Here is a 27917-nt window from a genome sequence, read left to right as displayed (position 1 = left end):
TAAATAACCCTGAGCCTGCTTTGTTCCTTCATAAAATAAATGATTCATAGCCCAGGATAGTCAGGCTGCTTGAAAWGCTCAGGCTTGCTGAAAACTTTTGATCAGTTTGATTCATTAACCTTTAAAACTGCCTCTAAGAGAGGCTGRGAATCTGAGTAAGAAGCATCATTTTAAGCATTTTGATTTTATCCAGYGATTCTAACTTTTGACAAACTGAGCTAAGACTGAGACACTCTGCTCCTCTTTAGAGGCACTCAGCATCAGTCAGGTGTCAAGGAAGAAATAACAAGGAAAAATAAAGTTGTAGACAAACAACCCCATGTTCATCTTAAAATTCAAAACCAGTCGGGGCTGGRGGGRGAACATGGCCCTTCTTTGTGATTCTTAAGCACTTGGCCGACTCGCAGGTGGCTTCCCAACTGTCTCTTTATTTCTTTTGCTTTTAATGCTAATAAAAAAGGAACCCAAACAGGGCACTCAATTCCCCACACAATGCCCTGGGGGAGGGCAGGGGGTGTCACTTACATCTCCCAAAAGTCTGACTCAGACAAATTACTTCTAGTTCACTTCCCTACTACACGCCTGCATTGTTCCAACACCTTGGCAGCAGAAGGGGCTCATCCCCGGCTATCTGGTCCCAGGAACAGCCAGTGGGGTTGATGTCATTAAGGAACTGTCCCAATTACTTCCCTGGGGAAAGCAGTGACTTGCAGCTTGTGCTGGCCCAGCACAGCAGGAAAACCAACGGTCAGGCAGCTCCCAAAGGCTGCGCTCCCGGGAGGAGCTGCGGCTTCCAGGGATGGCAGCTGCCTCCTGCAGCTCGGGTGCAGATGGAAGGAACAGTTTGCTTAGAAAGTGGGAGATTCCCAAGAGAAAAAGGGGGTTTTGAACCGAGGACAAGTCATGTCACTGCTGKCAGGCTGATTCYGGGCATTGGGATTTGTTTTCTAGAGAGSACARGATATTCTACAGCARTGAGAAGATCAGCAAAGGCCACTTGTCCTTCTYGTGGTGCTTCACCAGCAGTCACAGCAGCCACAGACACACACTCCCTACYTGATGTCAATATATTTATATTTTATAAAWATATTAAGCTTTTAAAAACAAACCCCAAAGCCATACTCATAGGGAAAACAATGCCTCTTGAAAAAGACTGCAACAAGTTTCAGTGGGGTGCTGCTTGCTCTAAAATGAGCCAAAAGACTGATCAGAACATTTTGGCCTGGAGACAAGTGCCAACTCCACTTGACAGATGTTAATTTTAAAAAATTCTCAGCAGAGGAAAATTATTCCACCTCTACGGGCATCACAAGCCTCTCTCAGAGAAAGAAATACCAGCTACAAATTAAACAGATCAAAACCTTCTCAAAGACACCCAGCTCACAGAACCAGCCTACAGCATCTTCTACTGCAATAATTACACATGGTCAAGGATTTGGGAGTTTAATAGTTTTAGGGAGAAATTCCCAAGCCACAGCTGTCAGCTTGTGGAAGGGTTTTCTGAAATCCCATCAAAGCTTKTAGGAATTCAGCAATATTAGCAGAATACCAATGCCCTTATTTGGAACAATATTGAGGCTTCTGACAGAAAAATTGYGATGCTTTAAACACCCAGCAGTGGTGGAAATAAAGATGTTTATAAAGAATCTCACCTGTAGCTACAGCAATTTTTCTATAYTGAATCTTTATGCTTATCTACACAGAGAAAAATATTTAACCAAAACAAACAAACCCAATTCCTAATTTTGCAGCTTTCCTGSGGTCTGATTAAATACTGGGGGATGTTCCAATCCAAATGCTCAGTCCAGACTGTAATAGCAGGTGAAATTAGAAATTAAAGGGATCATAGACAGTTATTATGACAAAGAAGTASCCTGGTTTTGGGCACCATGTACATCATGGATTTGMAYGACAYGAGTTCAAAGAAAAGTGGAAAAATAAAGAGCAARGTGGAAAAATCAAAAGCAAAGCATTCTGAATATGTGCGACAGTCATAAAGGAGTTTAGGAGGACAAGGAAAAATTACTTTTAAGAAGAAATTGAGAACTTTTTTCTACTCAGAAGCACACAGAAGTTAAATGTACTGTTTCAGGTGTACATTTAATATAGCATTGAATAGGAGAAATAGCCATAGCCTGGAGGRTAGAGTTCAAAAGATGATGCAGACAGCATCAGCAGGATTATGCAATGACATGGGCAGGTCAGGAAAAAGCAGGTGGATACAGGGAAAGTGAACAAAACAGTCCCAACTGAGCCAAAAAGGAACAGGGAATTCAGTGATTCTCTTGGAAATGTCATCACATCAAACCAGTGTCAGGAATTAGTGTTATGTGGCAGTGTGAGTGCCTCGCATTATTGAGTGTGAATTTATTAATTTATTAATTTAATAATTTATTAATGRAAGTAGTTTTTGTGCTTTCTCAGCTATCTAGTCAGTCTCCTGCCACAGCCCAGGGCATGCTGCCCTATCCTGGGGCTCAGCAGTGTGTTTTGGACAGGAAGATGATTAATAAATTAATTAATGGCCTCAGCCTGGCTCAGCAATGAGCCTGCACAAACTACAAAATCAGATTCAAAACTGGTTACAGCCAACACGTGCCACTGCTGTGCAGGGCAGATTGTGGACCTCAGGCAAACCCTTTTCATGCTGCACCAAAATAAAAAGTGCTCGTTAAACGTTGCTCCCTTGGACACACAAAGTCCTCAGGACAAAATCTGAGGCCTGGCTGTAGAGGAGCCCAAGTTGTGTAACTGTTTTTGGTATTTAGTTCAAGCTTTTAAGAGCTTTACAAATAAGTTTAAAATAATTACAGGATATTCACTGATGCACTTTGCAGAGGCACAGATTCGGCCCAAGTGCATGAAAGAAACCAAGCACAAATAATCTTTCCAAGCCTGATTTACAGGCTGGCACAAGACAACCTTAACTGTTTCATTCTCACATATTTTGTTCTCCCTGAGGGAAAACTCCAGAGGAACTCTCTCAAGGAGCACACAACTGTCCTTGTAATAGCTTATACAGGACTTCCAGCAAAACAAGAAATGATGGTTGTGCTTTCAGAGCTCAGCAGATCCCCCACTCCCTTCACCCCTGCATCACACCACAGTGAGCACAGCAGCACAGAAAAAACTGCTTGTAAACATTCAGATCAGCTCTAGAACACGTTTTCGTACTCTCCATTTAGTGTCAGGCTGTCATTTTATAAAAAATATTAAGTTTTTAAAAACAAACCCCAAAGCCATACTMGTAGGGAAAATAAGGCCTCTTCAAAAAGACTGCAACAAGTTTCAGTGGGGCATCTGCTTGCTCTAAAAGGAGCCAAAAGACTGATCAGAACATTTTGGCCTGCAGATAAGAGCCAACTCTGCTTGATAGATGTWAATTTWAAAAAATCACAAGGTCAAGAGCAACAGAATAGCCTTTTCCCTCAGCTGCTGGGAGGTCCCATCCCATTCCGAGGCGTTAGACAAGAAGCACCTACTTGCTGTCTGTCCTTTTGTTGTAAATGAGGAAATCAGACAGGTCGTGCCACACCTCGCTGTCCTCGTACAGGTAGGTCATGGAGGACTGCAGGGAGGGCTGCAGGGTCTCCTTGTGGTACTCAAAGAGCCACAGCACTGTCCCCCACACCAGGGCAGCCACGAGAGGGAAGGGATCCTGCTTGGGCTGGGGGATGTAGCCCTTGTCCACTGCCAGCCGAGCCAGGCCAAACAGGATCCGGGACAGCAGGTACATGATGATCTGAGGGGAAAAAWYCMRRRRRSMRGGGGTGAACACTGAGCACAGCCAGYTCTGSGATTCCAAACTCACACCCCAGACCAGAGGAGTGGGAACAACCCACCCACTTCAAAGCAAACAGGCTGCAATTTCCCCCATCAGCAGTCTGCAAAACCACCGTGTTTGTGTCTTGCCCACGTCCTGCCAGTCCTGCTGCTCTGATTTAGCAATCAGCGAGCTGCACTTCGTGCAACACATCTGGGCAGTTGCACAATTCCTGTCTTTTCTCAGTTCATGCCACCTCAGAGGGTGCTGATGAAACAGCCCCAGAGCAGTTCTGCCAAGCAGGTGTGAGCTCAGGAGTCTGGACACAGCCTRRCWCCAAGGCCTGGCTTAAGTCAAGCACTTTGGATTAATCTGCACCTCTGTGTTCTACTCAATAGTTTGTGACTATGTGTGAACAACCAACTTTAAATCAAACAGTCCCTGAACAGCTTTTGTCAGTTTAACTGGTTTAGTTGTCACTTTAACCGGTTTAGTTGTCAGTTTAACCAGTTTAATCAGTTTAGTTGCCACTTAAACAAGCTTGTCACTTTAACCAGCTTAGTCATCACTTTAACCAGTTTAGTCATTACTTTAACCAGTTTGTCACTTTAATCAATTTAGTTGTCACTTTAACCAGCTTAGTCGCCACTTTAACTAGTTTAATCATCACTTGAAACAGTTTAGTCACCACTTTAACCAGTTTGCCACTTTAACCAGTTTAGTTGTTACTTTAACTAGCTTAGTCACCACTTTAACCAGTTTAGTTGCCACTTTAACCAGTTTGTCACTTTAACCAGTTTAGCCGCCACTTTAACCAGTTTAGTCATCACTTTAACCAGTTTGTGTTCTATGCTCACGACACTCAAGGTGAAGGGTTTAACCCTTTGGTGGCCAGACCAGGAGCCCACAGGCAGTGACCACAGCTCAGGTGAGGGGTGGGATGACCCCACAGTTTGGGATCACTTGGCTCCCTTCCCAGGGATTCAATGGAGGCAAACCTGAGCCTCCAGCACTCCAGCTGCCCACACTGCTCAGGGARACACACAGGCACCTCTGCAATTTTAGTGCAGAGCATCAAAACAGCAATTTGTGGACAGAATCTAATAAAAGATCAATGCTGTGYGGTCAAAACCACCAGAAACAGGCTCCACCAGCCTCTTCCTGSCACACCTGTTGTTCTTCTGGCCAAAGAAACTTCCAGCAAGGGCCTTTACCTGGCTGTTGATGGGATTGTTGTCACCGAACACCAGCCAGCCCCCAATGCAGGCTGCAAGGAAAGAATGGAATGGGATTTTTTTCCCCTGCAGCTGGGACTGCGCTGCCAGGAGCCCCTTGTAGGTGAACACGAAATAGGCCAAGTTCCGGGAATGAGCGTACGTAGCCTGGGCAATGGATTTCAGTTTGTCCCTTAAACTGAAGGAAAGAAACACACAGTTAGGAGAGGGAAAAGGCTGGAACCCTGCAYTCATTCAGCCTGGTCACTACACTGACCCCCACTGATGTCCTGTGCATCCCAGGAATGTCTGGGGAGGGAGGAGAAATCCCCTCACCTGTGGCTCACCCCTGAGAGCACAGCCCTACTCAGACCATGGACTGTGCCTCTGACTAATTCTATGCCTATTAAAACAGCCCTTTTAAGTGGGTTTTTTGTGTTCTTTTTTTGCTAAATGCAAACCTCAGGCATTCAGGGAATGGCACAACATGCTCTGCTACAGCCTGGGTTTCCGTATTTCAACACAGAACAGGATGTTGCTGGTTCTCATCAACCATTCCATGAGTGATTAACCCTCTCAAATATACCCAGTGTGTGCCTCACTATCATCAGAACAAGGCTCAACCACGGTTCACATATCCTTCTGCTTTTTAAACCCTCTGGAAACATGAAACATGGACAGCTGGAATGAAAACGTTCTAAGCAGAAACACAGAAATGCARAATTAGGGCTCATACCTTCCACTCTTGAACAGGAAAGTCATCACCAGGGCGTGTGGGGCACGGATTTTGGCTCCATAACTGCAGAAGTGGACAGGTAAGTCATAGATTTTGTTTTATACTATGAAATTACTGTATTCCTATTCTGACAGCCGAAAAACGAGGCGTAGACAAGTATCTGTTACTTTTAAACCAGCCCAGCACTMCAGCAAACGGGGAGGAGCCCAGCCAGAGGGAGAAGAGCACACACACCACAGMGAGCCAGGCCCGAAGGGGACCCCAAACCCAGTTCAAACCACCCCAACTGCAGGTGAGGCAGGCGGAATCGCCTCACCCGCACACCCGCCACAGCATCCCCGGCCTCCCCACCGACCGGGGGACCGAGACCCCGCCGCCCCGGGCCCGACACTCACACGGCACCATTGCGGAAGCCCTTGAGGACGGCGAGCGCGGCGTGGTAGCGGCGCTGCTGCAGGAACAGGTTGACGGCRCGGAGAAGAGCTCGAAGGCGCTCAGCACCGCCCGCCATGGCCCCGCCGGCCACGGCACCCTGCCGCACGCTGCTTCCGGGGGCGGCGCCCCGCCCGCCGCGCCCATAGGCTACCGCTCCTGTCAATCAGAACTCTCGACCAATAGGCAGTAACACGTGTACCTCTCATTGGTGCGGAGTGCTTACCATTCAGCCAATGGGAATCGAGCGAGGCGTCCCACCCCTCCCGCTCCGTGAGGGCGGCGGGCGCCGCTGCGAGCCCGGCCCGGGCAGCCCSGTCATGGGCCGGGGGCTGTGGCCGCACCGAGAGCCCGAGCGGGGCAGGGGCGGCCGCCGGGCGGTCCCTGCCCGGTCCCCGCGGGCTGTCACAGTGCCGCTCCGCCGTGCCCTGAGTTGAACACGACCCGCCCCCGGGGCCTCCCCCGCCCTTCCCGCGCTGTGGGTCCGTAGCGGGCGGCGAGCGCCCCCTGGTGGCGCCGCTGCCGCCGCCGCTCCAAGATGGCGCAGGCGATCTTCGAGGCGCTGGAAGGTAACGGGGCCAGACCGGGGCCGCGCCGGGACCGCCCGGGCCGCGGCGACAGCCGGGGTGCGCGACTCCYGCTCCTCCGAGCTTCCCCTGCCCRGCGCCGGCGCCGCGCGGGACGCGGRGCCATGGCGGGGCTGCCCGTGAGGCCCGGCCCGGTGCGGCGTGGGGCGCTCCCGGTAGCCCCGGGCTGTCTCCCGCGCTGYTCCTCCGCTCCCCGCACCGCGGACGCAGCTGCGGTTCCGCCGGCAGCTCCCGCCGCAGCCGGGGYTCGCCACGCCGTCCCTGGCTCCCTGCGGCACCACTGTCACCTCCGGTCCCCCGGCCCCGGGTCACCTCCTGCCTGCGCGCCGCGGCATCCCCGTTCCGCCCATCGCAGTGCGCTGTGCCCCGGGTAGCCCTCGTTAGCCACGGGCCCTGTGCTCGGTGCCTCGCATCCCAAYTCTGCCCCAAGGCACCTCATCCTGTCCGTGTGCCCTGCACGTTGGGGCACTTCCATCATCCCCACCTCTGTGCCCAGGAAACAGGGTCACCCRTCCCCAGGGCACCCCTTCGCTCCTGTATCTCCCCTATCCCAGCACTTTGGGATGCCCTCTGCATGCTGGGCTCCCTGTCTTTCCACACCCCAGGCTTACACTGCTGTGCCATGCTCTGTGCCAGCCCCAGCGATAGTGCCCGGGTGGCTGCTGGCCCCTGCATGTGTATTTTGAGGGCACAGCCCGGGCACTGCCCATTGTGTGGGTGAGCGGGTTTCGCTTAAATTTATCTCAGTTTAGAGCTGGGACACTGTTACCGCCAGGTGCCATCTGAGAGAGACCCTTGGCACATCAAGCTATGGGACTGGGCTCAGGGTCAACCTGAATAGAGAAACTATTTTACAGACATTGATTTCTCAAATTGGATTACATATATATTTGTGTTTACGTGGGGGGATGCCACTGCCTGGAAGTCCTGGCGTCAGGATTGTCACCTGTACTTTCAGACATCACCTGTCTCACAGCAGCAGAGAGAGGAGCAGAGAATAATATTGTTCTCTACTTGGTGCATCTGCCAGCACCCTGTGTAGAATCAGGTCCCTATTTCCTCACTGCAATCAGCTCCTCATTGTGGGRGTTCCTTGCAGCATTCRGGACAGCAAAGCTTTTTAGCAAATTAAAAAAGTGTGGKTTTTTTTTWAGCCCACAGCAGTTGGCAGCTTTTAGTGTCTGARCTTGTTTGTTTTGTCTTGTTGATTGGATTRCAAGTYGATGGTGACCGGGCATTCTTGGAGCAGCCTGGTCTCTGGGTGCTGCAGGGCACTGGTGCATCTTCACCTGTCACTAGAGCACCTGGTGCTGGTGTCAGACAGAAAAACTTTATCACGAGGGCAAATTAGCACCTGGGTGACATGGACAGTCTTGTTTCATTTCAATCTGAGAGAAATTTGAAAGGGAAAAAAAACCAAAAAACCAAACGCCACAGATCAGTAGTCCTGTGCTTTTATCCCAGCTTCCCCAAACCACCTTGGTTTTGTCAGGCTCTGGGCACCTCAGCTCCTGCTGCTGCTRGGAGGGAGTGAGCTGGGTTTTTAAATGACTGAAGAGCATCCTGCAGACTGGTGCTGGCTGTAGGCAGGGCAGGGTTGATCCAGAGCTTTCTCCTGGAGTCTGTGGATGGTTGTGAGTGGCAGCCGTGTAACCAAGTAACTGCCAGCCTGTCTTTACAGGTTGCTAACCATGACCTCGGGGGTTTTCCTCTGGAAAGTGTGGTGTTGGGCAGTTACTCAGTGAAGTGCAGGGACTCTGAATTGCCATATAAACATTTCTGTTATCCTTGGCCATTTTTCTCTGTCAGGAGGCTGAGTGCAACACTGACAATGTTGCTGCATCATTCAGGTCTAGGCCTCTCCTCAAGCTTCTTCCTCCTAGTGGGATCAAGGCAATTGTTTGTCTTTTTTCTTGGAAGATCTGAGGGTGTGCCAGAAGGAAACCCAGTTGTCCAGTGCCAAGCACATCAGGAGTGGCACTGTTTGTGCAATCTTAATTATCCCCATGCTATATTTCACCTGTATTTTTGATCCCTTTTTCCTTTTAGGTTTTTGTTGGTTTTTTTTTTGCTAGAGAAGGGCTGTTCCATTTCACTCTSTGCTTTGGCTGTGCCATCAGAAGCCTGCAGTGCTACCTTTGCAGTTGACCAGAGGYGATTTATGCAGGAGGAGGTGTATTTTAGAGCAGGGTTTTGGCTGGAGTGAGGAAATCCTCCCGGGAGTGTTTCCAGCAGGGTTCTGCTGATGGAGCTGACCTGCAGGGCTGGCTCCAGCTCTCCCTGCAAGCCAAGGCTTGCAGAACTGGACCTGCAGCTTTGCTGTGCCTCTGTGATCTGTGGGAAGGGCTTCCAATAGGCATGGTGGGAATTTTATGGTAGTGTGTGATGTAGTGGGATCAGCTACCCGTGCAGGATGGTGCTCTGCTCTCTCCAGGGACACAGCAGGGTTTGCAACCTCTTGTTATTGAAAGGATGGAAAACATGTTCACAGAGTGTTAATAAGATGTGCCCCACACTGGCATACAACCCTGCCATTSTGTTTGCTTCATTCATGGGTTCCTTGTCATAAAAGAGTGGTAGGAAGGAGTGGTGCATAAAAATCACCCCTTTTCACTTGTTTTGTTCCAAATCAGATTGCCCTATGTGTCTGTATATTCAATTTGTAAAAAGAAAGAGTTTGTCATGCTTAATCCACAGTCACATGCTGCTGGCCAAGTTGTCTCCCTAGATGAGCAATCTCAATCTCCTGCATTTATCTGGCATATTATAAAACATTTTAGCTGTAGTGAAAAATGTTTGTGCCAAAGCAAGTAAGCTGATTCTGACAACAAATCTGACTGGGTGTGTGTGCCCTGTGTCTGATAAGATGTGGGAATGATGGCCCTGAAAACAGGGAGGCATTTGTGACACTGCTGCTGGGAGAGCTGCTGCACACAAGGATTCTGTCTGCCTCGAGCTCAGTGTCTGTGCTGCATCCCCAGGCAGATCCACTCAAGCTGCTGCCCTGTGACATCCCCACATTCCCTGTGACATTCTCAGCTCTTGTCATTCCCACTGTTATAAGCATCCTTCCTCTCTGCACAAAAGCCCTCTTTGGGCTTTTCTTGCCCTTCTCTTCTTGCACCAAAGGAGTTGTGGACACAGGTGGGAACGTTGCTGTTGTGTGGTAGTTGATGCTGTGAGTACAGGGTGAGAAACAGAGTGGCTCTGGGAGGAGAGAGCAGCAGCTGGAGAGTGGCTTCCCTCCAAGACATGAGAGTCCACTCCATTTGGCTGTRTTCAGTTTACCATCCGTGCTTGTGTCTCCTTCCAGGAATGGATAATCAGACAGTGCTGGCTGTGCAGTCCTTACTGGATGGGCAAGGAGGGGTGACGGATCCGTCTGCTCCAAATGTCAACTCCTCTGCTGCCATCCAGCCCATGGGTGAGTCCTGGTGGTACTGGGAGAGAGGAGAGGGGCGGGAGGGCTGCACATCTGCCATGGAGAGTGCACAGCTGGCTGAACAGTTGGGTGTGTAGGGTGCTGCTATGAGTGTTGTGAGCCCTCAGGAGGAAGGGACAAGTGCCCAAGTGAGCAGTGGTGTTTTTGGAGATGGCCATGATAGCAGACTTGACCATGTGCTTCCAATAAAGGCACAAAGGGAGGGAGAAGCCACTGTCCCCGTCACTGGTGCTTGTTACTGTTCTCATTTTTTATCTAATATCCTCTCCTTATCCTTGGGAGATGCACAAGTGCTMCAGTCCTGGAGCATCTCTGTGTGAATGAAAATGGGAACAGGTCATTTATGTGCACATGGACCCTCACAGTGCTGGACTAGAACTTGCTGGGTGGACATGGAGTTATCCCTTAAGGAGTTGCAGTTTGTGTCCCTCAAAATGGTCACCTTCAGGCTGTGACTCAGACAGGAGGAACAGCCTTGTGAGTCTGGATGGAGTGCAGATGGTGTGTGGTTTGCTAACGCTGCAGATTTCAGCTGGGACGTGTAACTGGGTTGTCTTCTTTCTGCTTCTGACATGGAGCAGAAGTGCCAAAACCCAGCAGTGTGGTGGAGGGGTGGCTTTAGGACAACCTGACTGTGACTCAGTGCCCTGATCCAAGTTRCTCCTCTTCCTTTGTGCGATCTGAGTAATAAAATCTGCCTCAGCCAGCTTAACAGCGATGCTTTGGAAGGAGCTGCTTTGATTAAAAGCAGAGGGTGCTACAGGAGCATGGTTGTGTTGGTTGTTCTGTCTTTGGGATGAGAAGATAGACGGTGGGATTAACGTGTCCCAGGGAGACAGTGGGGTTTGTATGGGAGCAGGGCTGAGATGGGTTCAATCACATCACTTGTCTTTGGGGAGAGCTTGGGCTTGGGGAGGAGGGATAGCTTGGTCCTTGCAGCTCATTTTTCATAATGATGATGTCCTCGAAGTGCTGAAATCCCAAAGGTGCCTGTTACCCTACACTGTGATTGCTGGGTGGAGCCCTGGGGAATGCAGCAGTAGGCCTGAAGCTCTGCYCCTCTTCATTGCAGATGATGAAGATGTGTTCCTGTGTGGGAAGTGTAAGAAGCAGTTCAACTCCCTGCCTGCCTTCATGACCCACAAGAGAGAGCARTGCCAGGGCAGTGCCCCGTCCCTCTCCTCGGTGTCTCTGGCCACCAACAGCGTGTACACCCCGTCCATCACCTCGGTGCAGCAGGCTCCCAGTGCTGGCCGCCAGGTACGTGCTGCAGGCACAGGCTGTGCTGCTCTGCTGCTGGGATCTGGGGCTGTGGGAGCACTGGGATGAGGCTTTTAGATCCAGTGTGCCTCATGATTGAGCTCTTCTCTAGGAGGCTCAGTTGGTGTCCSTTTGTTGGTTTTTCACCTCATAGTTAAAGTGGAGCTCTCTGCAGTGAGGTTTCGTCCATCAGGAGTGCCTGACAGCATTTTTTCATGACAGGACAGGACAGGAGGGTTTCATGTTGTGTCTGTGCTGAAGCCAGACCTTGGCTCCACTGAAGACCCCAGTGTCACAGCCTGGCCACGTGCMTGGGTGTACTCTCACAAGTGTTTGTGGGGCTGTGGCTCTTGCTGTCCCCTGGGCCATGGTCTGGTTCATGGGCAGAGGAGGAGCAGCTTCACCCCTGCATCCCTCGTCTCTCTTTGCTGCAAATAAGCCTACATAATGTGATGTGATGAATATCTTCCTGGGGAAATATCCTCTCTGGAGTAACTCTCCATCCCTAGAGAATTCTCCAGAGTGAGTCCCTGCTGCATGGCATGGAATGTGCCTGCAGTTGTGGTTTCCAAAGTACTTTCAAATCACCTGCTTTTTTCATGTTAACGTAGTCCCAGTGGATGGTGCTTCTTCCCAGAGCTGCAAACGCAGGTTGTTTCCAGCCAAAAAATTCAACAGCCTCCCTCCCATGCTATAACATGAGTCTAGTCTGAAGAGATGAGCCTGATATCCACCATTGGTAGCCAGAGCAGCCCTCCTCAGTTCTCYACCTGCTCTCACTGGGGCAAGCACTTGGGAAAGGCCTGAACTTGTCCATGACCAGTTTGTCTTGCAGATCTTGTTTAATAACCCCTGCTCTGTACTGTGGCCAATGGCCACTCTCTGAGGCACCGTGATAATTTTTTCTGCCTTTCTGAAGAACGTTTCTGGAGCTAGAATCTCCCATGGACTCAGCAGGAAGCCGCAGATAATTACTGTGGCTCACTGCTGACCAGAGGCTGTGAAAGCAGAGACCCTGAGGTTCAAGAAAAAGGAGTGTCATTGCTTTTTGAGTATTGTTTTGTCCTGTTGCWGGTTAACAGTATATATTTCCTTTCTTTCAGCAAATCTCCACATAYATCACAGTTCCCCCATCACCTTTGATTCAGACCCTGGTGCAGGGGAACATCTTGGTCAGTGATGAGGTRCTGATGTCAGCCATGTCTGCTTTCACCTCCCTGGACCAGCCCATGCCAGCAGTGCAGCCCCCAGTGCAGGTAAGTGCACGAGTGGATCCAGGAAGTCATAGCTAAAGCTCATCCTATTCCAGCCCCACAGCCATGGGAGGGACACCTTCCACTAAATCAGGTTGCTCCAAGCCCCATCCAGATCCCTCTGGATGCCCCATTTCTTCCCTCCAGTGTATTGACTGTACCACACAGCTTGGTGTATTCGCAAACTTGCTTGTTGTTGGATGCTCAGATTGTTGTGATGGGGTCTCTCCAGCTTTTTTTTTGAGTCTCCATATAATGATTCGTTTCCATGGATTCCTCTCCTCCTGGGAGGGTTGTTTGGGCTCTCCCCAGGTTGGCTGGGCTGCATACATTGCCCATGCTCCAAATTTATTCCTTGTAATCAGAAGGATTAAAAGCTTTAAAAACAAAGCAGTAAGAGCAGTGGGGCTTGAGGGTTTGGGTTTTGGAGGAGGCAGTGTGCACCTGTAGGTTGTGCCAAGCCTCTAGCATYGTCTGGTCCAACCTGCCAGTTGGATGTGCTGTGTTGTGCCAAGACATCATTGCAGTTCCTGCAGGCAGATTGGGATTGGGAATGTGARTGAGGGAGCAGCCCCTCCTGCTCCTGTTTGCTGCATTTCCAACATGCTGTGTGTCTCCTGTCTGGTTGCAGAGCAGCATGARTATGCACGCTGGGGCTGGTTACCTGTCCCAGCCCCCTCCACCACCACCACCTCCACCACCRCCCCCTCCTCAGCCCCCGCCTGCCCCCCCGAGCCTGGGGGCTCCSGGCCAGCCCGGCACCGGCAGTGGGGTGGTGGAAGTGTACAGTGCCCCTGCTCCCATGGCAGCAGCCAGCACCGTGGAGATCCAGACCCTGGGCATGCAGCCCTATCCACCCATGGAGGTAAGGCTGGCTCTGGGCATGTGTGCTCAGAGAGTCACAGAATGGGTTGGGTTGGAARGGACCTTAAAGCTCATCCAGTTCCAACCACCTGCTGTGGGAAGGGACACCTTCCACTAGACCAGGTTGCTCTAAGCCCTGTCCAACCTGGCCTTCAGGAAAATGGAATTATAATGTGGGAAGATGGGTTAGGTTATTTAGCAACAATTATTTCCTCTGAGAGAAGGTACCGAACAGAATGAAATCAGTAAGATGATGGGGATTCTGAGAACAGAATAAGCTGCTAAGAGGGACACAGGACTTGGCTGGCACAGGCATTGGAGACTTGAGTGTTTGTTTTGGTCAAGGGACGCTGTAGGTGCTGGGAGTGAGAGGGAGTTGAGATGAGGGTTTCACCTACAGAAACACAGAGCACCATACTGCATGCCTCAGGCTTATGGGGAGAGAAAAATTCAGTTTAAATCTCAATGGCTTGACAAGGTGACATTTGTAAAGAGAGGTGCAGGCAGGTGGATTTGCTGGTGGATCAGCTGTTTGCAGTCTTCGTATTTGCACTCCCCTTCACAATAGAAGCTGTTGGGCGTGACTGAGGTTTGTCATCCTTACCTGTGTAGCTGGCATTCGATCTGGAAGTTCCAGTGGTCAGAAATGGATGGGGATGGTGGATAAGTAGCGATCTGGGTTAATTTATCAGGGTGGGCAGCAGAAATACCTTCAAACTATCACCCAGACTGATCATTCTGTCTCTAAGTGTTGTTTCCTAATCTTGATGCTGACATGGACAGCCATGCTTTGGCACCTGGAGTTTCTTATGTGTGCCTTCCCTTCTGCAGTCCTGCCAGGACAGGCAGCAGGACAGAGTCAGCAGTGATCCTTCTGGTAACCTGCTCCAGAGGGATAAGAAACCTTTCCTGGCATAAAACATAGATGAAGGACAAGACAGCTCCATCACCGTGTTTCTTTGTTGTCCTGTTCCTGTTCTAATAACTGCTGGATGCTTTTTGATGTTCAGCAGGAKTTTTACACTGCGCAAGGTGTTAATTTTGGTTAGAGACACAGTGTTGGACTGGTGAACCAGAAATTTGATCCAGRTTGGCAGAAGGCAGAAAACTCAACCCAACTGCAGCCTGGTGTGGCTGGCAGTGGAAGTTAGGGTACAGTATAATTCTTTGTAACAAACCTGTTCCACTGATACATTGCCCTCTCACAGGTACCGAGCCAGTGTGTGGAAAGCCCCGTGTACCCCTCTCCCCCTGTGTACAGCCCTGGGAAGCAGGGGTTCAAGGCCAAGAGCACYAGTGCTCCCACCCCCATGAGCAGTGCAGGAGGAGGCTCTGTGGTTGGCTTTGATTCCCCTGCTGCTGCCAAAACTCGCCGCTGCAAGAACGAGAGTGGGCTGCAGGAAGGTGAGTCTCTCCCAGCCCCTGCCCCGTGGGTCACTGTGCTTGTCCCAGCTGGGCTACCAAGCCACAGACTCCCCAGGTCCTGAGGGGTGGCATTGGCTCTTTAAATTTGCAGGGGGAACACAATGAATGCCCTGCGTGAAACTGATGGGTGACCTGATGAGTTCACAGCACAGACTGAGCTTAGGCCTTTCCTTTTGCTCATGCTCTGTCTTTGCCCAATGCCCAAAGCACCTTTAAGGCTGGTGCTCTGTAGCTGGAAAGGTCCCTGGAAGGCAGTGGTTGATGGCTGAGGGGGAAGCCCTGCCCCACCAGACTACACCCTCAGGTTTTGCAGAGGTGGCTCAGGCTGTGTTAAATGAATGTTTGTGCCCATAACCACTGTCCAGACTGATCTTACCCTTTCATAAGCCCTTTAGTCTTGGTCCTGATCAGTCATGTCTTGGGGTAAGAGTCCTATGACACAGTGGGGACAGGGCTGTGCCACATGATCTTATCTTGTGTGTGCTCTTGCTTTCAGGCAAACCCAAGTCCCCCAAGCTGAAATGCACATACTGTGACAAGGCCTTTACCAAGAACTTCGACCTGCAGCAGCACATCAGGAGGTAACAGTGTACTATCCTGGTTACAGCAGAGTGGCTGGGCTGGAGTGGGCACAGCTGTGCTGAGGGAGTCTGCACAGTCCAGTTTGTCATCTAGAATCTGCAATGGGAGGGATCCTTCATCCTTTCCACCCCATGACACCAATCCCCCATGATTGGGTGAAGGCTGTATCATGGATGTAATCTTCAAGCTGATGATGTGCTGGGACTGGAGGGTCATTTTCTTTGCTGATGAGAACCAAACCTCTTGTCACCTGTTCACCGGAGCAGCAGCATTCCCGGTGCTTGCCTCTGCCCTTCCCTTTCCTCTCCCTCCCTAGCAAGCTGCAGCCTTCCTGTTTGCTGGTGTTGGCAAAGTGTAAACCAAGCTCWGTGTCTGTACAGGGAGCTGTAATCACAGAGCTTTTTCCTGGCTGGAGGAAGCTGAAATCTTCAGAGTTTTTCCCCCTAGTGGAGTCAGCTGGACTCAGAACAGATGGGAAGGAGCAAGTGGTGATGTTTGCACCCCTTCCCAGCCTGGACTCTTCATTCTTTGTCCTGAAGCAGAAGRACAGGGTAGAAATATCTTTCTGCTGTGGACAGAGGAGAGCAAATTCAGGCAGATCAGGGGGCTAGAAGAGATGTGTGYGGGGGAGGGAAGGGGTGGCAAGGAAGGAAATGCTTGTACCCCTGAGAAAGTGATGAGCTCTGCCAGGTCTGTGCAGAGAGCCTGACAGTGAGTGCCCTGATGTTGCTGCAGAGCTGTKTTCCTCTCCTGCTTCTTCCTTTGATCCCCTGTCATTCCCAGACAGTAGGTGTTTAGGTTGTGGCCTCTCACAGGTCTCTGGCAATCCACCTCCTGTGGTGCACCAAGCTCTCAAAGCCTTGTTTGGTGGCCCCATGTGTGATCTGGCAAACCGAGTGTGCAGCACTGTCCTTTGACAGCCACCCCTCCATGGGCCCTGCCTGGGGGCGGTCTCCTCTCTCACCAGCTGCTGACTTGGTGCCTTCTTCAGTCACACAGGTGAGAAGCCCTTCCAGTGCATCGTGTGTGGCCGAGCCTTTGCCCAGAAGTCCAATGTGAAGAAGCACATGCAGACCCATAAAGTGTGGCCTCCMGGGCTGGGCTGCACAATCTCCCGCAACTCCATCACTGTGCAGGTCATGGCTTTGAACCCCAGCCAGCCTGAGGATGAGGAGAACACAGGTTTGGTGCCTGGGGATGGTGTGGGCATGGGGCAGAGCAGTGGTGTGGGGAGGTTGCAGATTTCTGCACCTCACACAGGGAGGGAGGGGAGCAGTGTGTGCTGTTTGCATTTCTTGGTGGGGTTTAGCAGCTCACACTAAGCAAGTTGCTGGAAGCTGCATCCTTTCATACTCTGAGCCATGGTGGGGTCAGGTGCTGGTGGGGACAGTGGCTCCAAACTCTGTGCCAGTGTGCATGTGCATGTAAAGGACAAGTTATCTTCCCCTTGTCTGCTTTGGCAGTGCATGAGCCACACCTGACAGCTGTGGCCTAGRGCACAGACAGCTGCTGGTTTAGCTGTCACTGGCACTCTCTCTGKATTTGCACTCTGCAGGTCATGCCTGGGCTGAATCAGGCCACAATAGCCATCTGAAAATACTTGAGGCAGAGAAAAGCTCCTGCTGGTGTCTGGATCCCCTTCCTGCTGGTGGCCCTAGTCCTGATAGGGGAGGGAATGCAGTGACACTGTCATGTCTAGCACAAGGGACAATTGGAGCTGCTCTCTGCAGGCAGCATGGACTGTGAGCTACTGGCTGGATCTTGCCTCTTGTCTCCTGCCAGTGGTGGGAGTAAATCAGGCTCTGGTTCAGTGCTGGAGACCTGTTCTCTGACTGTTCCACAGAGCACAGTTACATTCCTGGAGAAAGAGAATGGGCTGGGAGGGGAAGATGGAGTAGGCAGAGCCCTTAATAATCTGTCAGCAAGTTTCAAATGACCCTGTTAGTGAGATTCATCTGATCTAAAGAGTCTGTCTGTGAAAGGGATGAAGAGCCTGGCCTGTGTGTCCTGGCAGTGTGGTGCTTGCAGGGCAGTCTCATGGCAGGCTGTGACTCTCCCTCTCTCCAGGTTTGCCCCAGCCCTCCAGGAACGCGGTGCCCCCGCCCCAGGARCTGAGCCCCTTGGAGGAGAGCGAGGCGGGCAAGCTGGAAGCCAAGCAGGTTGTCCTGATCGACAGCTCTTACCAGTGCCAGTTCTGCCCCAGCAAGTTCAACACCTACTTCCAGCTCAAATCACACATGACACAGCACAAGAACGAGCAGGTAGGGACACAGGGTACCCTGTGTGGGTGGCAATATTGGGATTGGTTTGATACAATGCACCMGTTACCAGGGTCTGTCCTGAGCCTTTGGTCTGTGAAGCTGCCAGTTCTTCCCATGCAGCTCAGCACTCAGGGTTGTAGCTGTGTGGTCTGAGTGGCTTTGAAAAGCTCCCCTCTCCACCCTGCTGAGTGAGAATTCAACCAAGCAGATTTGGGTGGCTGGAGAAGAAGGAAAGAAGTGAAGTGTGTCCAGTTTTGGGCCCCTCACTTCCTGAAAGACATGGAGGTGCTGCAGTGTGTCCACAGAAGAGCAGTGGAGCTGGTGAAGGGTCTGGAGAGTGAGGCATAGGAGGAGTGGCTCAGGGGGCTCAGCCTGGAGAAAAGGAGGCTCAGGGGGGACTTTCTGGCTCTGCACAACAGAGTGGGGGATCAGATTTTGCTCCCAGGGAACAGGGGACAGGACAAGAGGAAACAGCCTCAGGCTGCACCTGGGGAGGTTCAGGTTGGATGTCAGGAAGAATTTCTTCACTCAGAGGGCTGTCAGGCATTGGAAGTGGAGCAGTCATCCTCCCTGGAAGTGTTCAATCAATGATTGCACATGGCCACTTAGTGCTGTGGTTTAGCTGACAAGGTGATGTTTGGTCAAGGATTGGAGTCAATGACCTTGGAGGTCTTTTCCAACCTTTATGATTCTGTGAAATCCAAAGTTTTCAGTGTAGGTGGCAGCTCTCAAGTCACAGGGCAATCACTTCTGGGGTGTTGTGGTCCCAATCACTCAAGTAGTTTCAGGCCCTCACATCAACACCCCTTTGTCCCACCTTGCTTTCTCAGGGCTGTGCCCTGACAGTCTGCATTTCTCTCCAGAAAGGAAGGCAATTCTGCCTGTTGGCAGAGGATTTTCCCTGATTGTTCCCATGGTGAGCCTCTCCACTTGCTCTCCCTTCTCCCAGGTGTACAAATGCGTGGTGAAGGCCTGYGCCCAGACCTTCCAGAAGCTGGAGTCCTTCCTGGAGCACATCAAGAGCCACCAGGAGGAGCTGAGTTACCGCTGCCACCTCTGCAGCAAGGACTTCCCCTCGCTGTACGAGCTGGGCGTGCACCAGTACTCRCACAGCCTGCTGCCCCAGCACAGCCCCAAGAAGGACATGGCCGTGTACAAGTACAGTACAATCGCTGCTCACAAGGCTTGTAGGAGTGAGTGGGTGCAGAGCATGGTTGGTGGGACCTTAGAGGGGACAGGGGGCCCTGTGCCCAGTGGCCGTGGTGCTTTTGGACTACGTGGGGGTGATCCTCCACTGGACAGCAAAGGCCAAACACTTCAAATGCAGGGAGTCTTTTGGAATGACAGGAAAAGCTGGGATTGGTTATGTGGGAGGATGCCATCACTGCAATTCCTCTTATCAGCACTCAAGAGTGAGGTGGGCGTGGCTGAGCCTGCCCTGGGCTGGGTCAGAGAGTCAGGGAAGCCTTTCCCAGCCTGTCTTCTGTGATCCTTCACCTGCAGCAAAGAGAATGTGGGTTGTAGAAGCTGTGCCCAGAAAAAAAAAATCTATCTCTTTGCTGCAGAGGGGTCTGTTCCTTGGAAARCTTTTCTACCAATGTGGAAGGAAAGTGTGAGGAGTTCCACAAAGAGTTCCATGGAGCTTTTGAAATGCCTGCAGAGGTGTTCAGGAGGAGTAGGAAGTCCAAGAGATACTGGAGTCACTTGGGAGCTTCATGGAATAAATATCTGCTAATTCTTGCCCTGACCATGGTTTCTAGTCATCCTTGCACTACAGAACTTTGTTCTAAAGCTTGGTTTGAGATCAGAGCCCTGCTAGTGCTGGAGGAGGTTTTAGTTTGACCTAAGGAGAAAGGGTTTCACAGCAGGTACATGTGAGTGCCCCTGTCCTCGCTGCYGGTGGGTCCTGTCCCCAGTGCCTGCTGCCAGTTGGCTTTGGCAGAGCTCTGGCAGAAACACTGCCAGGATGTGTGACCCCTGCCATGCTGTGTCCCCACTGTCAGCTCCTTATGGCAGCTGCTGTCTTTGAGCAGTGAASATGGAGGGAGGTGTCTGAAGGAAGGTGAAGCCCTTACCTAAGGCTTGTCTCCACATGGAAGCAGTGTGGAATATGTGCTCAGGTGTGGGTGCTCCCATGGCAGCCTGTGGGAAGAGCACTAGAATTTCAAGGCTTCTCCACCCAATTTTCCAGCATTTCCCTCTCTGAAGGATGCCAAGTGTGAGTGTGAGCTGGCATGTGGGTTGCTGAGGTTCTAAAGCACCYGCGTGGTTACTTTCTGTACCAACCCTGTCATAGATGCCCCTGAAAGGTGGCTGGGCTGGGCAGGTCTGCYCACAGTGTGGGGTTTGCTGCAGGAKCCTYRYTCAMAGGCTCTGTCCTTTCTCTGCACATCCAGGTGTGTGAAGTGTGTCAATAAATACTCCACCCCRGAAGCCCTGGAGCACCATCTGCAGACAGCAACGCACAACTTCCCCTGCCCTCACTGCCAGAAGGTGAGTRCTGACCCCTGCCTGAGCCCAGCCTGGACACCTGACAGGGCTCTGAGGGGGACACAAACCCTCAGCTCCATGAATAGGAGCCTTTGGTAACAGATTCTGAGGAAGCAGAAAGTGAAGTTAAATTCTATGGGGAGGGTAGGAACTCCTGGGGATCCTTGCCCTTCTGATCCTACTCTGGCTTTGGTTGAAGACTGGGCATCCATGTGAGAGGCTGGTCCTCTGCACTGTGGTGTTACACATTGACAGCAAGGTTTCAGATTGTGTTTCTTAAGAAAGTTTGGCCTTTTTTTTTTGTTTTTGTTTTGAGGTGTTGTTTGGCTTGTTTTTAAAGCTTTGTCTGTACTTTATACAGTCTTGAAGGTTTTCTCAGTGCATCCTTCCTGGAAAAGCAGTGACTGAGTTTTTTGCTCATGTTACCCAGAGAAGCTGGAGAAGCTGCAGCTGCCCCATCCCTGGAAATGCTCCAGGCCAGGYTGGATGGGGCTKGGAGCAGCCTGGGACAGTGGAAGGTGTCCCTGCCATGGCAGGGGTGTTGGGACTGGATGRTCTTTAAGGTCCCTTCCAACCCAAMCCATTCYGTGATTCTTACAATTCCCATCCAGGCTACATCTCCCATGATGTCCCGTGTGTGATGCAGGCCCTGAGCTGTGTTTCTGTGTRTTCCAGGTGTTCCCCTGTGAGCGGTACCTGCGCCGCCACATCCCCACACATGGCGGGGGCAGCAAGTTCAAGTGCCAGATCTGCAAGAAGTTCTTCCGGCGGGAGCACTACCTCAAGCTGCACGCCCACATCCACTCGGGTAYGGCTGCCCTGGCTGCCACTGACGGGCACCTCTGTGCCAAGTCCCTGCCAACCCTGGGCCCCTGGCAGTAGGAGTAACAGAGTTGGCTCTGGGGCATTTGTTGTAACGTGGTTTCAGATTGATGGGTTTGGTTCTGCCATATTCCTGGTATTGCACTGGTTAGAAATAGGACACACAGGTGGCTTCCCTACTTCCTGTGGTGGCAGAACTAAGGAATTTGGCCCTGGAGAGCAGGAGCAGTGTGCAGCATGKGTTGTACTCATCCATTTATTGTTTTACAGAGGAGATGCTGAGGGATCTGGCATTGTTTAGTGTAGAGAAAAGGAGAGACCTCATCACTCTCTACARCTCCCTGACAAGAGGGTGCTGCCAGGTGGGGGTTGGTCTCTTCTCCCAGGTAACCAGAGAGAGGATGAGAGGACACAGYCTTAAGCTGTGCCAGGAGAGGTTTAGGCAGGACATTAGGAAGAAGTTCACAAAAATGTAATGATTGGGCCCTGGAATGGCTGCCCAGGGAAGTGATGGAGTCACCATCCCTGGAAGTGTTTGAGAAAAGACTGGATGTGGCACTCAGTGCCATGATCTTGTTGACAAGGTGGTGTTGGGTTATGGGTCAAGATCTTAAAGGTCTTTTCCAACCTAAGTAGTTAATTCTGTGTGATTCTCTGTGAATCTTCCATTGAGCAGGGAAGTTTGGGGACATTGATAGTGTGGCAGCTGGCCTGTGCCCTGTCCATGGCTGGAGCAGCCTGTGTGGCTGGACTGTCCCTGACCCCYGGTCTCTCCTCCCCAGGTGAGAAGCCCTTCAAGTGCTCGGTGTGTGACGCGGCGTTCAATCGCAAGGACAAGCTCAAGCGCCACATGCTCATCCAYGAGCCCTTCAAGAAATACAAATGTCCCTTCTCGTATGTAGTGTGTCTGAACTGGGTCAGGATGGGGGGTGGGATGGGGGGATTATCTCCTGCGGGTATCCATGGGGGCATTGTGGCACCTACCAAGCCATGCTGTTGGGGAGGTTGGAATGCTGTGTGCACTCCCAAGAGTCACAGTTCTGTCACTGACTTCCTGTTGGGCCACATAATTTCATTGGCTCATCAGCCCTGTAAAATAACTCCTGCAGTCATGGGAGGCTTTGGGGAGCACCTGGGGAGCACCAGGAAAGACAAGGAGCATTATTTGACCACAGAGGTCTCCTGGAGCTTGGGCTCTCCCTCACTACCATGTCTCCAAAGGCACTTGGAAACACAGGACAACACAGGACTTGGCAACATGTACAAGCCAGAGGAACCAAGTTTAGGAAGGTGCATCCCCAAATCTGTGGCACAGCCCTGGACCTTCTGAGATAGCCAAGACTGACTGGCTTCTCCCTGCTCCAGCCACTTTGTACCTCCTTTCAAAATATTTCTGTCTCCAGCTGGAATCTTAAACTTGCTGCTTTTAGGAGCATTTCTAGTGGGACACAGACCATGTGTAATATAGAAGCCACATGTTTGTTTATTCCTTGCCCTTCCCCAGAAAGGCTGAAATAGTGGAACTCTTGCTGAGGCTTCACTGAGAGAACCAGCTGGGTGCTGCTAAGGAGAAGGGTCATGGATGTCTTTATGTCCTGGGATCTTTTATACATTKATCCTCAGCTGATTGCCACATCTCACCAGCATTTGTTGTTCTTCCAGAAGCCACACGGGCTGCAATAAAGAGTTCAACAGGCCTGACAAGCTGAAGGCTCACATTCTGTCCCATTCAGGTGAGTGGTTGGGCATGGAGTGTGACTATGATTCCCTGTGGTGCTGCAGGAGCATGTGACAGAAGGACTAAGAAATAAGAATCATTTACTAGCTTTGGATTTTTTCTCTCTGTTTCACTGCAGGATTATGTGAGTGTCTGTTCAGGATTATGTCTAAGCYTTGGGCTGCTTTCTAAGACAATAATCTGTCGGCAGGGCCTGCTGGTGAAACTTGGAATCTGAGCTGGATTATTTGGTCTGTTTGCTATCAAGTGAATATCCAGAGTGCTCTGCCCATAGCCACTCCTGCCCAGTCCCATCTCACAGGCAAAAGGGGATTTCATGGGATTTGATTCCTTTCTTCCTGTGTTCCAAAAAATGATGCTTCCAGTCCTAATAAAGACAAATAATTTATTCCCATGCTTTATTCCCATGCCCTAGGGAACAATCAGACTTTTATCTCTTGGGGTAAAACTGGAAGTCTTTCYTTGTGCCCAAAGCCCTGCAGAGTGGGATCAGATGGGATGGGCTGATAGTGCAGTTGGTCCAGACTGTTCATTTCTGTATTTTGGAGGGAAAAAAAAGTGAAAATTTCTTTATTTACTAAATACATTGAAAAAATAATAAGATTATTTTGCATTTTCATTGCAAATACCTGAGATGATTTTTCTGGTGATATTTTAATGCTCTTACTTGAGGTAAGAATATTTATTTACAGTCTGCACCTTTCTGTGGAGGGGCAGTGGATGGACAGGCACTGATCTTTTCTCCCTGTGACCAGTGACAGGATCTGAGGGAATGGCTGGAGCCGTGTCAGGCCAGGCTCAGGCTGGAGATCAGGAAAGGTTCTGGTGTCCCCAGAGGGTGCTGGCACTGCCCAGGCTCCCCAGGGAATGGTCCCGGCCCCGAGGCTGCCAGAGCTCCAGGAGCGTTTGGACAGCGCTGCCAGGGATGCTCAGGGTGGGGCTGTTGGGGGGTCTGGGCAGGGCCAGGGGTGGGATTGGATGATCCTCATGGATCCTTTCCAACCCAGGACATTGTATGATTCTGTAAGGGGCTGACACAATGGTTGAACACAGATGTTTCAGCTGTAGCCACCCACCCTTCTCCGTGTGGGTTTCCTCCCTTTTATCAGGGAGCACCTCCTTGGAGGAGAAAGTGAAGCTGTCCTGCTCTCCAGGTGGGAGGGCTGGGTCTCTAACCAAGCTCTCTCTGCAGGGATGAAGATCCACAAGTGCCAGTACTGTAAYAAGTCCTTCAGCCGCCGCGCCCACATGGTGGAGCACCAGCGCTCACACACCGGCAACTACAAATACCGCTGCCCCACGTGCAGCAAGGGCTTCACACGCCACAAGTACATGAGGGACCACAAGTGCCGCCTGGGCTCGCCCAAGGACAAGGAGCTGCAGCTCAGGAAGGCCCAGAAGAAGCGGGTGGCCCGGGGCCGCAAGGCCGGGCTGGGCCTGCCKGGSGSGCTGGGGCTGCCGGAGCTCAAGGAYRGCACYGCCGCGGAGAGYCCCCCCGAGGGGGKYCCCAACAAAGAGCCCTTCCAGGAGTCGGACGCCGTCCTGTCCATCGTGGTCGGCGGGGCTGGAGCTGCAGACTCGGAGCTGGTCCCCGGGCAGCCCAACAGCATGGCGTCCAACCTGGCCCTGGCTGAGCTGCAGACAGCCTCGGACGGGCCYTGCACCATGCTGGCTGTCCCTGTGTACATCCAGACCTCGGAGTGACAATGCCCGGAGCCACTGTGTGGCTGGGGRCTGCTGCTGTCCCACTCGGTGCTCAAATCTATCCCCGTGGAAAAGACCAAAGCTCTTCAGGAGCAGAAGATGGATAGATGGATATGGGAGAGAATGGCTTCCATCTCCACTGGTTCTTCCCATCCTTGGGCAGAGGACTGCGTGGAAGCCACCGATGGCTACAAGGCACTAAAGAGAGTGGCTCCATTATTTCTTGTCCCTCTGCACCACGAGTCAGCTTAGGGCAAGAAAGACAAAGATCCCTGAATCAGGGTAAGAAGAAGGACCGTGCAAACTTGCAACAGAGCTGCTGAAATCAGGTGGCTTTGCAAATCACAGCCTGTCCCATCTGTGGTTTTTCTGGCCTAAAAGCTGTATTGCCCAGTATTTGGGTGGCCCTTCTGAGAGCAAACATCCTTCCTAGTGGAAGCAAGTTCATCCTGAGATCCTTTGGGAACACTGTTCAGAAAYACCCTGATAGACTTCTGTCTGGTATCTTCTCTCTGTCTCTCTCAGTAGAAAGATCACCGTGTCTGTACTACACGTGTTATAAACACCCTGGACCTCATGTGTGGAGTCAGTGTATGGGAACGTGTGTGTGTCTGTGTGTTAGTTGGCTCTTCTCTCCACAGAGTTTGTTCACGCTTTTTCCCCAGATCCAGGAATTTCTGAGTGCTTTAGACATCAGTGAGTCGATCCCTGTGAACAGTTAAATGTGACCCCTGTGTTGAGTGAAGGCACTAAGGCCTGAGTGAGGTGTCCTGTCCAGGGTTGCACAGGAACCCTGTGATGCATCCAGGAGCCAGTGTTCCAGCATTGGCTRTGGGCCACGTGCTGCAGGCAAGCTCTGTCAGCTGCTTCCCAGCCTCCACCTTCCCTCAGCTCAGTTACTGTCAGTAGTTTCAGTGGGGAGTTGGTGTGGTTGAGCAGAAAGGAAGTCCAGTGTGACTGGGACATTTGTTGTCCTCTTGGCTCCTCTGATTTCCCAAGCAGGAGCACCAAATCCAGCACGGGAGCACCAAACCCAGGCACTGAAAATTGCCTTTGTGCAGTGTTGGTGAGGGAGGGACAGGGGCAGGTCTGGAGCCCAGGTAGGTCAGGGAGCAGGTAGGGGTGCTTCCTTCCTGTACTGCTGCAGCCTCTTGTTTCCACTGCCACGGGATGCACTGGTTTTTGGGGAAGGGTCTGCACCCAGACGTGCACATCCCTGCTGCCTCCAGGTCCTCCTGCCATGTGTGTCCCCCTGCTCTGCCCTCCCATGCTTTCTCTCTGCTCCAAGTGTAGGGCAAGCCAAGCTKATCTTTCCCTGGTTAATTTGTGTGATGAGCCACTAAGGAGTCTGTGGATGCAAAGTGCTGCACTTCCAGCCTGTTTTTCCAGWAGTGGTGCAGGGTTCAGTCACTCCTGCGTACGGAAGTCCTGGCTCTGTCTGGGACTCTGGCTGTTCTGGCCGCTGGACCAGCATTACTGGTCTGACTGGTCTGATCCAGCCCATTGTTTGACCTCAAGGTGGGTTTTTTTGGTCTCCTTCCTTAAATCTTAAATCTTAAAAACAGCAGCTTGCAGAGGCCAGTACCCTGTGTGCCCAGACTGCAATGTGTAATGATGGGTTACCCTGTCTCTCCTGGGACACAGTCACACAGTTCCAGTCAGGGTGGGTCCTGCCACCAGTTCACTTTCTCACTCACTTCCTAACTTCCCTTCTGCTCATTTCACTCTTTTGGGGGATGTTTCTGCACCTCCAGGTCTTGGTGGGTGTGAGGAAATAGAGCTCAAGGCTTCCAGGGGAGGCTGGGAGAAGGGGTTGTTGAGGGTTCAAATGAGCTTCAGGAGAGCACTTGCCCGTGCCTCATAGGAGGGGATGGAGAAGCTGGAGCCAGGCTCCAGAGGTGCACAGGGGTGGGAAGGGTGGTGCCAGGGACACGCTGCAAGGTGGCAACTTCCACTGCTTRAAGGAGCTTACAAGAAGGCTGGAGAGGGACTTTTCACAAGGGCCTGGARTGACAGTACAAGGGGGAATGGCCTCAAGCTGATGGAAGATTCAAATGTGATATTAGGAAGGAATACTCTCCTATGAGGATGGGGCGGCCCTGGCACAGGGTGCCCAGAGAAGCTGTGGCTGCCCCTGGATCCCTGGCAGTGYYCAAGGCCAGGCTGGATGGGGCTKGGAGCAGCSTGGGACAGTGGAAGGTGTCCCTGCCATGGCAGTGGGATGAAATGAGATGACTTTTGGGGTCCCTTCCAACCCAAACCAYTCTCTGATTCCATAATTCTRACTCAGTGTAAGGAAGGAGGCTACAGGGAGGTCCTGAGACATCAGTAGCAGTTTGGACAGCATCCTGGATGTGTTTGGGATGAGCTGGCTGGACTGAGGACATCCAGGTTGTCCTTCCTCCTTGGGTGATTCTGTGCTTCTGTGAAAGCTCCTGTCTGCTTTGAAGGGCAGAGTTTATTTACCTACAATGTTTGTTTAACAGTGCTGTCCCAGGAGGGGAACAGTATCAGGAAATAGTTGGCTAAATATACTTTTCCTATTTCCTTCTCCTCTGTGCCGTACTAGGTTGTCATTATGTGGTCTCTACAGTCAGGGCTATTTTGGGGTGATGACTGTGRGTGCAGCTCCTTCAGCTCTTCAGCAGCACTGTCTGGAGACCTGGCCTGCCCTTCCCAAATCCTGCTCTTCCCCAGCTCAATGGGATGTTGGAACCCAGCTTCCACTGGCTACACTGGGTGTAATTCAGGGAGTGGGAGCAGAGCCACACAACACCTTTTATGTGACTGTTGAGGGATAAAAGGCTGAGGAGTTCCCTTAGCATAACTGAGAGGCAGGAGGGTTCAGAAATGGCTTGAGAAGTGTTTGCATATGGGGTGGTGAACCAAAACAAGTTTTTGAGCAAATCTTGAGCAAAATGATTGTCCTCTTAGAGTGATCATATTCCCTGCCCCTGCTCTTGTCCAGCTGCTTCAGCTCCTACTGGCTTCCATTTCCTGCAGGCAAGTTTTCTGCCTGTTTTCTGCCCAAATTCTCTCTACTTCTGTTTCCCTGGCAGAGCCCTGCCCACTGGCTGGGGTGGATTGAAGGTTCTCAGGGCACTGATTTTCCCCAGGACTGGTTCCATCCTGTGTGCTGGGCACAGCTGCTTTCTTTACAAACCCAGCYCCAGAAGCATCTTGGCATTTTGTGGAAGTTTCCTGGAGAACCCCCAGAGCCAGAACCATGCCTTGGATCAGAGCAAAGGTCTGACAGCACACTCTTTTGTGAGAGCAAGAAAAGGGCAGGTAAAAGCTCTCCCTGCCCCTGCCCTCCTCAGCCTCCTGTGCTGTTAGCTGGGAAC

The 27917-nt window shown here is 51.5% G+C and overlaps 2 protein-coding genes across 2 annotated transcripts; one reads left to right on the top strand and one right to left on the bottom strand.

Annotated features, from left to right (window-relative positions):
* Positions 1–2364: 2364 nt before the first annotated feature.
* PXMP4 (peroxisomal membrane protein 4) lies at positions 2365–6282 on the bottom strand. The gene is made up of 4 exons (XM_057379177.1): positions 6109–6282; positions 5714–5776; positions 4978–5176; positions 2365–3742 (listed from the first exon to the last, which is right to left on the bottom strand). The coding sequence occupies exons 1-4, from the start codon at positions 6222–6224 to the stop codon at positions 3479–3481; spliced, it is 642 nt and encodes a 213-aa protein (XP_057235160.1). The 5' UTR covers positions 6225–6282; the 3' UTR covers positions 2365–3478.
* Positions 6283–6434: 152 nt separating this feature from the next.
* Positions 6435–25182, top strand: ZNF341 (zinc finger protein 341). The gene is made up of 15 exons (XM_057379175.1): positions 6435–6714; positions 10046–10156; positions 11247–11434; positions 12538–12690; positions 13319–13552; positions 14760–14955; positions 15473–15557; positions 16550–16740; positions 17626–17819; positions 18769–18977; positions 20216–20312; positions 20985–21117; positions 21914–22025; positions 22794–22864; positions 24062–25182. Exons 1-15 carry the CDS (start codon positions 6684–6686, stop codon positions 24571–24573), a joined length of 2517 nt encoding a protein of 838 aa, XP_057235158.1. The 5' UTR covers positions 6435–6683; the 3' UTR covers positions 24574–25182.
* Positions 25183–27917: the final 2735 nt, after the last annotated feature.

The sequence above is a fragment of the Malurus melanocephalus genome, unplaced genomic scaffold, assembly GCF_030028575.1.
Source record: "Malurus melanocephalus ecotype Western Australia unplaced genomic scaffold, MMel_1.1 scaffold_391, whole genome shotgun sequence".
NCBI lineage: Eukaryota > Metazoa > Chordata > Aves > Passeriformes > Maluridae > Malurus > Malurus melanocephalus.
The sequence above is the reverse complement of the archived record's forward strand: the minus strand, read 5'-3'. Positions and strand labels throughout refer to the sequence as shown.